The 12,673-nt window shown below is 43.8% G+C and overlaps 1 protein-coding gene across 4 annotated transcripts; it reads right to left on the reverse strand.

The window, feature by feature from the left end:
- Nucleotides 1-744: 744 nt before the first annotated feature.
- On the reverse strand, nucleotides 745-5,243 carry DRD1 (dopamine receptor D1). 4 transcript variants are annotated; one of them, XM_060296618.1, is made up of 2 exons: nucleotides 4,473-5,243; nucleotides 745-2,968 (listed from the first exon to the last, which is right to left on the reverse strand). In XM_060296618.1, the coding sequence occupies exons 1-2, from the start codon at nucleotides 4,877-4,879 to the stop codon at nucleotides 1,582-1,584; spliced, it is 1,794 nt and encodes a 597-aa protein (XP_060152601.1). In that variant the 5' UTR covers nucleotides 4,880-5,243; the 3' UTR covers nucleotides 745-1,581. The 4 variants fall into 4 exon arrangements, with proteins under 4 accessions (XP_060152601.1, XP_060152602.1, XP_060152603.1 ...); XM_060296619.1 differs by having other exon boundaries at nucleotides 745-3,428; nucleotides 4,473-4,610; XM_060296620.1 differs by lacking the exon at nucleotides 4,473-5,243 and adding an exon at nucleotides 3,820-3,994 and having other exon boundaries at nucleotides 745-3,428.
- Between the last annotated feature and the right edge of the window lie 7,430 nt (nucleotides 5,244-12,673).

Raw genomic sequence — 12,673 nt, forward strand, 5'->3', positions numbered from 1 at the left:
TGCTTATCAACAAGAATACTTTGTAAACATTTCCAAAACATTCTCTTGAACTGTCCCACATGAATTAGTATCTGGCAATAGAGCCTTAGGATACTTTTTACAGTCCAGGTGATGACACAGAAACTTGATGCCAAAGCACAGAGAAAGGGCTAATATTCGTCAAAAGAGATGCTGATGGCTTTGGTGTGCTTAACATACGCAAAGAGAAGGGGTCTCCTGTCTTTTCTACCAACAGAAGAGTCTTGCCCAAGGATGACATTGAGGCACCCTCTGTTAGTTAGTATACCATTAACATTTAGACTTTTTAAAAAAATCAATTCTAAGTTCAGATTAAAGCACTACAAAAAGGAACCCCACTGAGTAGCTTGGCTGGTAAGATGGAGATGCAGGATTTGACTTTTGTCCATGGGTGAGACTGTTGTGACACACGAGCTAAGGAAACTCACTGTCTTCATTACACATCTCTAACCAGGACAGTCATTTATTTGGCTCAGAAAAGCTATCTGACACAGGAAATGAGAAAAGACAAAGAAGGCCAATTATTTTACATAAATACAAAGCGGCATATACTTTTTATTACCACCTAAGATCATATATTTCAAGTTGGATTCTTCTTAAGCTAACTTTTATTTCAAATATTTACAGAACTGCAAATCATTCTCCTGGGAAAGTCTTTGTCACTTAAGAAATTTTGAACACAAGAGTAGCTATGCTTTTTTAAATCTTTCAAAATCTTTTGAGGAGAAAAAAAAAAAGCAATCACAGCATTTGTCAGTTCTCACCTCGTATTTATTTGTTCCCATGAATTTTAAGGAATCATCACAACTTCTTTGTTTTTTTTCTATTAGACTTCGCTGTGTTTCTGGAAGTTATACATGAGCATTTAGACTCTCAGAGAGTCTATGTGTTTGTTTCATCAGCTTATAAAGTGCTAGTTAAATGGACAAAAATGCTATTGTAAGATTTCAGATAACTCATTCATTTACCCTATTAAATATGATAAATATAGATTTATTATAATAAATTAAAAATATCCATATAATACAATAACTAAATAAACCAATATCAACAAAGCATCAACTCTGGAAAAAAAAATCCCATTCCTACTGTAAGGCTCAATTATTTTTTAGGAATAATTTATGAAGGCATGCACCTACCTTTACAATCTGAAAACTTTGCTTGGACCAGTGTTAGCACCTGTTTGTACACAGCAAACTCAACCCTTCTCACTTCCTTCTGGGAAAGATTTAATATTTAAGTGAAGCTGTTCATTGTTGATTCTTTGCCCTGTTTCTTAAGTCCTAAGATAAGGCTCAGTTTCTAAAAATAATTTTGGAGCCAAAGACACGTCCCTTATGAACACTCGCTTCACTTGTGTCCCTCTTGATTCGCTATGAACAACACAGAAAACACACTGGCATGTAGATTAAAATATAGTTAGTTGTGTGTTGAGGGGAAGCAGCAGAGGAGGGCTCGCCCGACATCGGAGTCTCACCACACCTTAGTTTCTTCACAGCAAGCCCCAGAGAAGTCTCCTCTAGCTTCTGGGATGAGCATGTCTGCTAGGATTCATTTCGGAGTTCAGGTCGGGTGCTGTCCATTTTGTGTGACGGGCTGGATCTTCTCTAGGGAGACATCAGTGTCATAGTCCAAAATGACAGACAGGGCTGGGGAGAGCTTCTCCAAGGGCTCAGCTATTCCACCCGCCTCTGCCTTCTTCAGGTCCTCAGAGGAGCCCACGGCATGTGGGATCAGATACACCAGATTGCAGTCCTTGGAGATGGAACCTCGAGGCTCGTGATGGCTGGAAAACACCACAGCCCCATTGTTATTGATGCTAACCGTCTCTATGGCATTATGCGTCGCCGGGCAAAGTCTGTAGCATCCTAAGAGGGTGGAAAATGCCTTCCGAAAATCAGCATTAAAGGCATAAATGATGGGGTTCAAGGAGGAATTAGCCCACCCAAACCACACAAACACGTCAAAGGTGATGGAATCGATGCAGAAGGGCTGGGTCTCCCCAGACCCACAGAAGGGCACCATGCAGTTCAAGATGAAGAAAGGGAGCCAGCAGCACACAAACACCCCCATGATCACAGACAGAGTCTTCAGAACTTTAGTCTCTCTTTTGAAGGACATCTTGAAGGAGCTTTCCGGCTGAGAACACTCCACGGGGTTTCCATTACCGGTAGTGGTCTGGCAGTTCTTGGCATGGACTGCGGCCCTCTCCAAGGCCGAGATGCGCCGTATTTGTTTCTGGGCGATCCTGTAGATCCTGGTGTAGGTGACGATCATGATGGCCACAGGGATGTAAAAGCTTATTAGGGAGGATGAAATAGCATAGGTCCTGCTCAAGCTGGAGTCACAGTTGTCGGTGGTCTCATCCAGGGAAGTGGCATTCCCATCAGAGGGGCTTGTGGGTTTCGCCTTGTGCCAGCTGAGCTGCACCGGAATGAAGGAGATGAGAACAGACAAAGTCCATGCCACGCTGATCAGAATGAAGGCTGCCTTGGGGGTCATCTTCCTCTCATACCGGAAGGGGCTAGAGATGGCCCAATACCTGTCCACGCTGATCACACAGAGGTTGAGGATGGACGCGGTGGAGCACATGATGTCAAAGGCCACCCAGATGTTACAGAAGGACCCAAAGGGCCAGAAGCCAGCGATCTCAGCCACCGCTTTCCAGGGCATGACCAAGACAGCCACCAAGAGATCCGACACGGCCAAGGAGATAACGAAGAAGTTGGTCACCTTGGACCGCAGGTGTCGGAACCTGATGACGGCAGCACAGACCAGCGTGTTCCCCAGGAGTGTGGACAGGATGAGCAGCGACAGGAAACAGGCTGTAAGGATGCGGAAGGAGAAGTCCCTCTCCACCACCATCCCGGCGCCGTCCATGGTAGAGGTGTTCAGAGTCCTCATCTTCCTGAGGGAGAGCGCAGAGGGGGATCGGACACCACTCAGTTTCCTAAGCAGGGATCAGGGGTTGGTCAGACCTACAGGAGTCCTCGCTGGTCAGGCAGCCCCTTGCACAGCCCCACTTGCTCCCCTGGGTGGAGGACCTCACCAGCATTCCATTAGAGGGCTGCAGCAATTGTGTGGCAGGAGCCTGCCCTTGGCAGTCCAGATCAGCCCCTTGGAAGCTCCCTCTTGCTCTCTACAACTGTCTTCTGACTCCCTTGCTCCAATTCACTGTCACGGGGACCAGTTGGCCCTTCAATGCCCCATGGAAAGCACTGGCTTTTTAGCATATTCTAAGCTATCAATCCAGAGACTCCCAGTCTTCTGACGAGCTAGTCAATTGTCGTCACATTTCAGGGCTGTTGTCTTTCTGGTGGTGACAGAGAATTCTCCCCTTCTGAGGCGCAGCTGAAAATACATGCCTTGCTCCTCCAAGCCCCTGGCTCTGCACCAGCTCCCCCAAAGCTCTAGAAAGCAAAGAGAAAGCAAAGGACGTTTGCCAAGATAAGCAGATCGCATCTTTACTGTCAAGCCCAATCCAACCCCCTCTGAACCACCTACCTTGCCTTGGGGTTGTCTCTCTCCAAGCCCCCAGGAGCTCGGGGAGAGCGGGCTTCGCGAGGCGCCCGGGAGGCACGCCTCAGTCCTATCCTGCGCGCGCAGCTGGGGTTCTGCTCCCGATGCGCAACAGTCGCCGGAGCGGGTTTGGGAAAAGGATCCTGGGCCAGGTCCACAGAGAGCTGGCGCTGCCCCCACTGCCTCCAATGGCTAGAGATGGTTCAAAGCGGACGAGACCCCGAAAAATGCCCCCGGACGCTTGGAGCTTCCTTGAGAGAGGGCACCCCCAGTATTAGTCACCTGGGCAGCTTCTTTGCTTCCCTTCTCCGGAAAACGAGCGCCCGGGCGCCCCTCGAGTGGCCTCTGGTCCCTCGGGGAAGAGCCCTGCGCCTTCCCGCGGAACTGCCCGCTACCTGCCAAGGAGCCCGTGAGAACACGAGGCAGGGAAAGCCGAGCTGGCACCGGCGGGCGCACGGGCTGGCCAGGTTCCCTCGGGGCACAGCCCACCCCCCCCCCTGCGTCCCTCCCCTGCCCTGGAGGCGGGCTTCGCTTGACAGGCAGAGTTACAGGCGACAGCCCCACGTGGTTCCCCCGGTTGGTGCCGCGGGCGAAAGGGGTGGGGGACGTCCAGGTGAGCGCTCGCCCGCCCCGGGTTACCCCGCCGAACCCCGGGCCCCTGGCACTCGGGACGGCACCCGACAGGGGCCCGCGAGAAAAGATCCGATGTTAAAACCTCAAATGAGCCCTAGTCGCCGGAAAGCAAAGCTCCGCCCGACACTCAGCGCCTCCTGGGGTCAACCCGAAGCCTTTCTCAAAGACCAAACGGAAGCAGGGACAGCGCTCACTCTCCCACGGACACCAACCACTAGAACAGCGCGCCCAGGTCCGACAGGCGCTGCCTCCAAGTGCCCCCCAACTAGGGTGAGATGTGCCTTGCGGGCGCCTCTACTCACCGCTCGCCGGGAGGGCTCCGCGCAGCAGCGCGCCTGGCCGGTGCGCTCCGCTGCGCCCAGAGGGCTCTCACTTCGCGCTCAGCTGGGGTAGTGGGCTCGTCCACGGCTGCGGTCAAGGCCGGACTGCAGCCAGTGTCCAGCGCCCGGCGAGCGCCCCAACCCCAGAGCCACGCGCTCAGCGGGCCCGGGGCGCCCTCTGCCGGCGGTTTTGGCTTCCAGTGCCCCGACTGCGCTCTCTCAGGCACCAACCTCACCGGTATGGGCTCCAGCATCCACGCGGGACCCGCGCCTGGACCCACTCTTCCCTGACTATGACCGCCAGAACCTGGGAAAGAGGACTCCTCTGCTTGAAATCCCCTAAAAACTGACAAAGGTGAAAATTTTTCTTTTGCTAGCACTGCATTCATTGAGCCACTGTATTTTCCTGAGCCTCACTACGTACCAAGAGCGACAGGGTAAGCAAGATACAAGCCTTACTCTCAAAGAGTAAACCAGAGAGAACTCGCCTTATGTCGTCCACCCTTTAAAGAATCCCTCCTCATAAGCCTCCTCATCTTCACTTTGCCGGAGTGGAAAATCAGGTTCAAAACACTACCCAAAGTTGCACAGAGTTAATGACGGTGCCAGCTGCCTGACTCCCACCCGCGTGTTCTTTTCACCTACACGCCACTGCCTACTGGGAACTCTGAGTCTAGTGCGGGATCCGGCGAACTAAATAATTACCCACAGAGCTAAAATAGAGGAAAGGACAAGATGGAAGCAAGAAGGCCTGGTGGAGATGATTGTCCCTGAGCCCCTCCCCTGCTGCCCTGGGCAATGCCTCACAGGACAGACTTCACTGCTGTAAATGGCGAGATCACGGCGCCTTGCCGTGCCTTCCTAGGCGTGGGGAATCCGTTAAGCAAGGAGTTTCCACGTCAGACTGCCAGGCTTCCTGTCCCTACCCTGACGCTGCTGGCTGCGTGTGCCCTCTATCCTCTCTGAGCTTGGTTTCTTCCCCTGTAAAATGGTGATGACATAACAGGATTGTTATAAGTATTAAATGAGATGATGTTTATACAGGGCTTGGCACGGAGCCTAGGACCCAGTCAGCCCTTTCCAGGTAGGCACCCCTGAGGGCTCGTTAGAAAACCTATAGACTTATCTCCTTGAGAACCTCGCATCACACTGGAAGGCACAATTTTCTCTGTAAAAACCCTGACCCTAAATAATAATTCCATTCAATTAGCCAGTTCAAACTGCACCTTGATTTTAAATGAAAGAACCGCATTACAGACAGCAGACCCTCCTGTGCCTCTGTTACCAGCTCTGTTCTTCCACCCTCAGCCCTACTGTCACACATATTGACACCATGGGTCATGAGTCATGGTCACAGTTACAATTTTTGCCACAAACCTGCCCAAAGAACCACACGCTTATAGAGTCTTAAAGCAATGCTTAACATAACACTTCCAGATCATTTTCCTTAAGGTAGTCATTCCCCAAGCTTCCTGGCTTTATTGCATCACAAACACAAGTGAAAGAATATGCTTCTGGTTCAAGACAGTCATGTCAGCCTTAATGTTTAACTCCTCACATTCTACCCACCCATCCTGGAGTGTTTCCACTGCAATTACCCAGAAATACACAGGTAGCAGAAATTCAGCATTAACCCTGGAAGGCAGGAAAGATTGGGGGATGGGGGTCCTTTCTCCGGGATAAAAGGCAGATAGGACTGAACTGAAGGAAGGAGGTCTCCCTGGGATTTTTCATCTGGAAAGAAATCCCAAAAGAACACACTACAAGATGGGGGTAACAGGGCCTGGAGGCCAGAACAAGGCCAGTTTGAGGGGTAAAATTTCTGTCTAATGATTCCCCTGAGAAATACCGCCAATGCCCGAGTCCTCCCAGAGTCAATAATCCTGGCACTGCCCTGCCCACTGCTCTTTATATTAAAGCCCCGTGACAACCGGTCTGATCTCAGGTGGCATCACATTCAATGAAACACAGTTCAACAGCTAAAAGATATTTGACATGAAATTTAAATATGAACCGAAACCTCGTTGGCTGGAAATGACGTTCATAACACATTTCGTATCCTTGTTACTCTCAGGCTCAACAGCTGTTCCAAAAAAAAAAAAAGCCTTTTTTCTTTGCTTGAAAAATTCCCTAAATTCTTTCCAAACTATCCCACACTGACCTGCGTTTTTTTCTCTCAACTCATTCACCTGATAGGTCTAGGTGATCAAATCAGCATATCTCACTTTTGTACTGGTTGAGAGGTATTTCTTGTACAAGTAAATTTCTGCCATTTTTACTTTTAGACCATCCAATTTCCTCCTTCCCCATAACATAAAAAAAAGAAAAAAGCTCAGGAATGCAGCTACAGAAGGAGGGAAGTCTCTGTGAACACCTAACAGGATAATTTTGTTTCCTGTCACTTAAAAAACAAAAGAGTGGGACAATTTTTTACGATTCCAAGACAGACCCTTGAGTTTTCTTTCTGGCAAACTTAGGTCACTGATTTTTGAACGTCATTGCTGAGGGAACAGGAAAAAGTAAAATGTAGCTTAAATCTCAGGGTTTTTTTCACGTTGCAGAGTGAATTTCAGACGAACTTAACAATTTGGCTAGAGGTTTGGGGTTTTTTCCATATTTTCTCTCTTGAAGCCCAGGTGAAACAAAACTTTCCATTTTGTTCTGTAAAAATCTCCCCCACAAGCATCAGGAACCAAATATAAATGCAAGCAGGTATTAGCATTAGATCATGCTGGGAATGTAAACCCTAACACAAAAGCACATTTGTTTCCCAAATTGGCAGGTCTTTTAAGCTGTATGGTGATTTATGCGCTGCAGGGAGGGGGAAGTTAAAATGATGCTTTTCAACAAATTTTTATTGGAGTTTGTAAAAGTAAATGAATACAGAAGGCACGCTATCACAGGGGAGCTTAAGCTCATAAAAGACTAAATAAAACAACTGAACTGTCAAGTATAACAAATGAGATACTTGGGAGGCTTTAGGATTATTAAAGCTAATTTTATACCCGAAATGATGGCTTATAATGTTAGTGAAAAGAGATGAAGCTTGGCTCACCTTGACTGAGTAACTAGAATGCTTGTTTTAGACCATAAATATAACCTCTGAAATTCCTGATCCCGTGTTGGGTTTTCTTCTCCTATAAGCTTATTATATGATTCAAAAATCAACACTGTTAAAAATTTTTTAATCTACAAATATCGCTTTGAGTAGAGGTTGAGAGGTAGTCCAGCAGGCATAATGTGTGTTTCTTATTGTCGTGCCCATTCTTGGTTCGCTTTTTCCTTTTCCTCGTTTTCCGACTTCTGTAGATTTACCTGAGTAGTTTTTATGATTTCTTTTTATCTCCTTCATTGCCTTATTTTCTGTAATTCTTCGTTTTGCTATTTTCATGGTTGCTTTAGGGTTGACATCATATACATGTGAAGATACATAAGATATAGGTACAGACATACCCCGTTTTACTGCTTTTCACAGATATTGCATGTTTTACAAACTGAAGGTTTGTGGCAACTCTGTTCCAGCAAGTCTTTCGGTGCCATTTTTCTAACAGTGTTTGATCACTTTGTGTCTCTGTGTCACATTTTGGTAATTCTTGTAATGTTTCAAGGTTTTTCATTATGATTATATTTGTTATGGTAATCTGTGATCAGTGAAGGCTCAGATGAGGGTTACCATTTTTTAGCAATAAAGTATTTTTTAATTAAGGTATGTGCAGTGCTGTTTTAGACATCATGCTGTTGCACACTTAACAGACTACAGTATAGTGTAAACGTAACTTTCATATGCACTGGGAAACCAAAAATTCATGTGACGCATTTTATTGCGATACTCACTTTATTGTGGTGGTCTGGAACTAAACCCACAATAACTCTGAAGTATGCCTCTATACATCTTATATCAGACATATGTATGACATATATGATAGATCTATGTAAGATATAGATTATGTCATATCTTATACATCTTTCTCACAGACTATCTTCAAGTGATTTGATACCATTTTGTGTATAGTTAAGAAACTTACAATAGAATTTTTCCATGTCTTCCCTCTCAATCTTTATGTTGTTTTTGTCATACATTTTACTTCTATACATGATATAAATTCCAGAATACATTGTTATAATTTTTCTTTAAATAGTCAATTATCTGCAGCACTATTTACAATATCCAAGACATGGAAACATCCTAAATGTCCATCGACAGATGAATGGATAAAGATGATGTGATTATATATATACAATGGAATACTACTTAATCATAAAAAAGAATAAAATAATACCATTTACAGCAATATGGATGGACCTAGAGATTATCATACTAATTGAAGTAAGTCAGAAAGAGAAAGACAAATACCATATGATATCACTTATATGTGGAATCTAAAATATGACACAAATGAACTTATCTATGAAACAGAAACAGACTCACAGACATAGAGAACAGACTTGTGGTTGCCAAGGGAGGTGGGGGCCGATTGAAAGTTTGGGATTAGCAGATGCAAACTATTATATATAGAATGGATAAACAACAATGTTCTACTGTATAGCAAAGGGAACTGTATTCACTATCCTGTGATAAACTATAATGAAAAAGAATATGAAAAAGAATGTATATATACATGTATAACTGAATCACTTTGCTGTACAGCAGAAATTAACACAACATTGTAAATCAACTATACTTCAATAAAATAAATTTTAAATAAATAAATGGCCAATTATCTTGTAAAGATATTTAAATAATAAGAAAGAACAATTATATATTTACCTGTATAGTTACCTATGTACCACTTCTGACAATCTTCATTCTTCTGTAACTAGATCCATATTTTCATCTGTTATCATCTTTCTGCTTGAAGGATGATCTTTAACTTTTCCTGTCGTACAGATCTGCTGGGGATGATTCTTTCAGCTTTTATATCTCTGAAAAGTCTTTAATTTGCCTTTGTTTTTGAAAGATATTTTTACTAGGGATAGAATACTGGATTGACGGATTTTTCCTTTTAGTGTTTTAAAAGCTTGGACCACAGTTACCTTATTTGCATTGTTTCCAGGGGAAAATCTGATGTCACCTTCATCTTTGTCCTTCTATATGGAACACATCTTTTTTCCTCTGGCCACTTTTAAGGTTTTTTTCTTTATCATTGATTTTGATCAATTTAATCGTGATGTACTTTAGTGTAGTTTTCTTCAAATCCTTGGTGTTCTAGGGATTTGTTGAGATTCTTAGATCTGTGGGTTTATAGTTGTTGTCAAATTTGAAAAATTTGACCATTATTTTTTTCAAGTATTTTTTTCTGTCTCCCCTTTTCTCATTTTCTTCAGGTTCTTCAATGATATGTATATCAGACTGCCTGGGGTTGGTCTACAACTCACTGATGCTTATTCTATTTTATTTCCTCTCTTTTCTCTGCATTTTCATTTCGGATAGTTTCTGTTGCTATATCCTTGAGTTCACTAATATTTTTCTTTTTCACTGTCTAACCTGTTGTTAATCATATCCAGTGAATTTTCTATCTCAAGTTTTGTAGTTTTCTTCTCTAGAAGTTCATTTTGTGTCTTTTTTATATCTCCCATGTTTCTATGTAACATTCTGAATGTATGAAATATAGTTCTAATAATGGTTTCACTGTCCCTCTTTGCTAATTCCAACCTCTGTGTCAGTTCAATTGATTGCTTTTACTTATGATGGGTTGCATTTTTCCAATTCTTTTCATCCACGGTAATTTTTGACTGGATGCCATACATTGTGAATTTTATCTTGTTGGGTACTGGATCTTTTTATATTCCTACAAATATTCTTGAGCTTTGTTCTAGAACAGATTTAAATTACTTAAAAACAATTTTATCCTATCAGGTATTTGCTTTGAAGACTTGTTATGTAGAACAAGAGCAGTGTTCAGTCTGGGACTAATTATTTTCCATGACAGGGGCAAGATTCTTCTGTGTACTCTACCCAATGCCCTGTGAATTATAAGGTTTTCCAGTCTGACTGGAGGCAACAAGCACTGTTCCTATAATCTTCACACTCCCATTTCCTCACATCATATACTGATTAGTTTCCTGCTGAATACTCTAAGGGACTCTGAAGATCTCTGGAGTTCTGTCTCTCTCTCTCTCTCTCTCTCCCCCCCCAGGTCTCTCCTTTCCAGTACTGTTCTGTGACCTCTAGCTGCCTTGGTGTCCCTGGACTCTCAATTCTGTCTCCTCAACTCCAGGAGTCCACCAGACTCCACCTCTGCTCCCCTTCCCCACACCATGACCTGGAAATTCTCTTGAGTCAGTAAGCTGAGGCAGTTGTAAGGCTCACCTCACTTGGTTCCCTGCTCTGAGAGATCACCTTCCTTTGTTGTATGATGTCCAATATCTTGAAAACCATCATTTCATATATTCTGCCCATTTTGTTGCTTGTTTCAGATAGGAGGATCAATCCAGTCCCTATTACTCTATCCTGTCTGGAAATAGAAGTCTCAACTTTAAAAATTTTAAGTCTAAAAAGGCAAAGGAATCAAGCCAGAAAGGGAAATTGGAGTTGGAAATGATTGATTCAGCAATACTGATTTTCTTCTTCTTCTTTTTTTTTTTTTTTTTATGCTACTGGCCCACCTATATTATGACTCCAGTGTTCTCCCTCTTCCCCCATCTAAATCCCTCAGTCTTGAGAGATATATGGAGTCAGTTTGGCCCAGCCTGGCCTTCTGGGTTTGTGGACAGAGTCAATGCTCTGAGAAGAGATGGAATGGTTACAAATGCCATCATGCATTCCGTAAATATTTCTTGAGTGCCTATTATTGGCCAGGTACTTTTCTAGGCACTGGAACCACAACACTGTACAAAATAAACATTCCTGTCCTCGTAACATTTATATTCTTGTGCTAAATGATAAATGTCTTTTGTACAACACAATATAGAATTGCCATGAGTTTCAATTTTGTTGAAAAAAAATGAATGCCCTTACTGGCAAAATCATAACCTAAGCTAAGATAAAATATGGGCTCATTCAGAAAAATTGTTTACACTGTTTAAATATAGAATCTATTTAAGTCGCCTTGGAGAGTCTTCTTTAGGTCATTTACAGAAAACACAAAGCCCAGGGGAGAGATTTTGCAGAAAAAAATGCTGAAGCGGGCTCTTGAGGCTGTAAATCAATGCTCTGTGAAGACACAAAAGATGCTAATTCGTCTGTTGGGCCTATGAGGTAATTTATGATTAGAGGACCCCAGAGAGCATCCTTCAATTCACAAAAGAATTCATGAGCTGAGGCCTTTCCTCCCAGCCTATCTCTGCCATTGGTTAAGTTATTGTCCCTCCTGACAATGTAATCACTGGTCAATCTAAACCCCCAGCTTCATGTGTCCCAGTTCTGTGAGAAGGTCGCATGGGGCTGCAGTGGAAAGAAATTGAGTCAGACAGACCTGGATTTGAACCTTGACTCTACTATTATAATAGCTAGCTGTGGGAACTTAGTTAAGTTTCTTCACCTCTCTGACCTCTTTTTTCTACCCCTTGAAAATGCAAATACTACTATTTACCATGCAAGGCTGTTAAGAAGATTGAATGATATTCTGTCTATGAAATATCAGGTAGGTAGACAAAGATCAGGAAATGTTACCTCGCTTTACATTCTGTCCTAGCAAAGGTTGTTCGTCATGCATCTTTTGTTGGGTTTACCAGCCCAGCACACATTTCACCTTCTCCTGGTAAAAACATCCCAGATTCGGGGGAGCAGGCGGGGGGGGGGCGGCTGGTTACATGTTCCTTACTGACTACATTCTAGTGGTCTGATAAGGTAGACTGCCCCTCTGTAGCTAAAAGGATGGACACATGACCTGATGATGTTTCGCCCCTGAGATTTGAATCTTACACAGAGTGACAAAGAGACTGAAAACATTTGGTTGTCACTCATCCCATCAGCATCACCTTGACCAGATTGCTTCTGTTGTGAGACTATCCCTATAACTCTTCCTTCCAGGACCATGGGTGCTCTGCTCTCTGTCTATTCCCAAGCCTGTTTCTATGGCCTCCCCTCCATTCAGTGTTACCTTTCCAGTGAATTTCCTTTTGCTTAGGTTAGCCATAGTGAATTTCTGTTGCTTACAACCAGATAGCTCTATTTGATCAGCAGAATAAAAAGGAAAAAAAAACATGTTTTATGTTTTATTTGGATTCAAATCAACTAGAGC

This window comes from Globicephala melas, chromosome 3 (genome assembly GCF_963455315.2).
Source record: "Globicephala melas chromosome 3, mGloMel1.2, whole genome shotgun sequence".
Classification (NCBI taxonomy): Eukaryota; Metazoa; Chordata; class Mammalia; order Artiodactyla; family Delphinidae; genus Globicephala; species Globicephala melas.

Excerpts from the sequence above, each read along its gene's own strand:
- DRD1 (XM_060296618.1), bottom strand. The coding sequence starts at position 4,879 with ATGAATGCAGTGCTAGCAAAAGAAAAATTTTCACCTTTGTCAGTTTTT. Across the intron at positions 2,969-4,472 it reads CGGAGCCCTCCCGGCGAGCG|GAAACTGAGTGGTGTCCGAT; the intron begins GTGAGTAGAGGC and ends ATCCCTGCTTAG.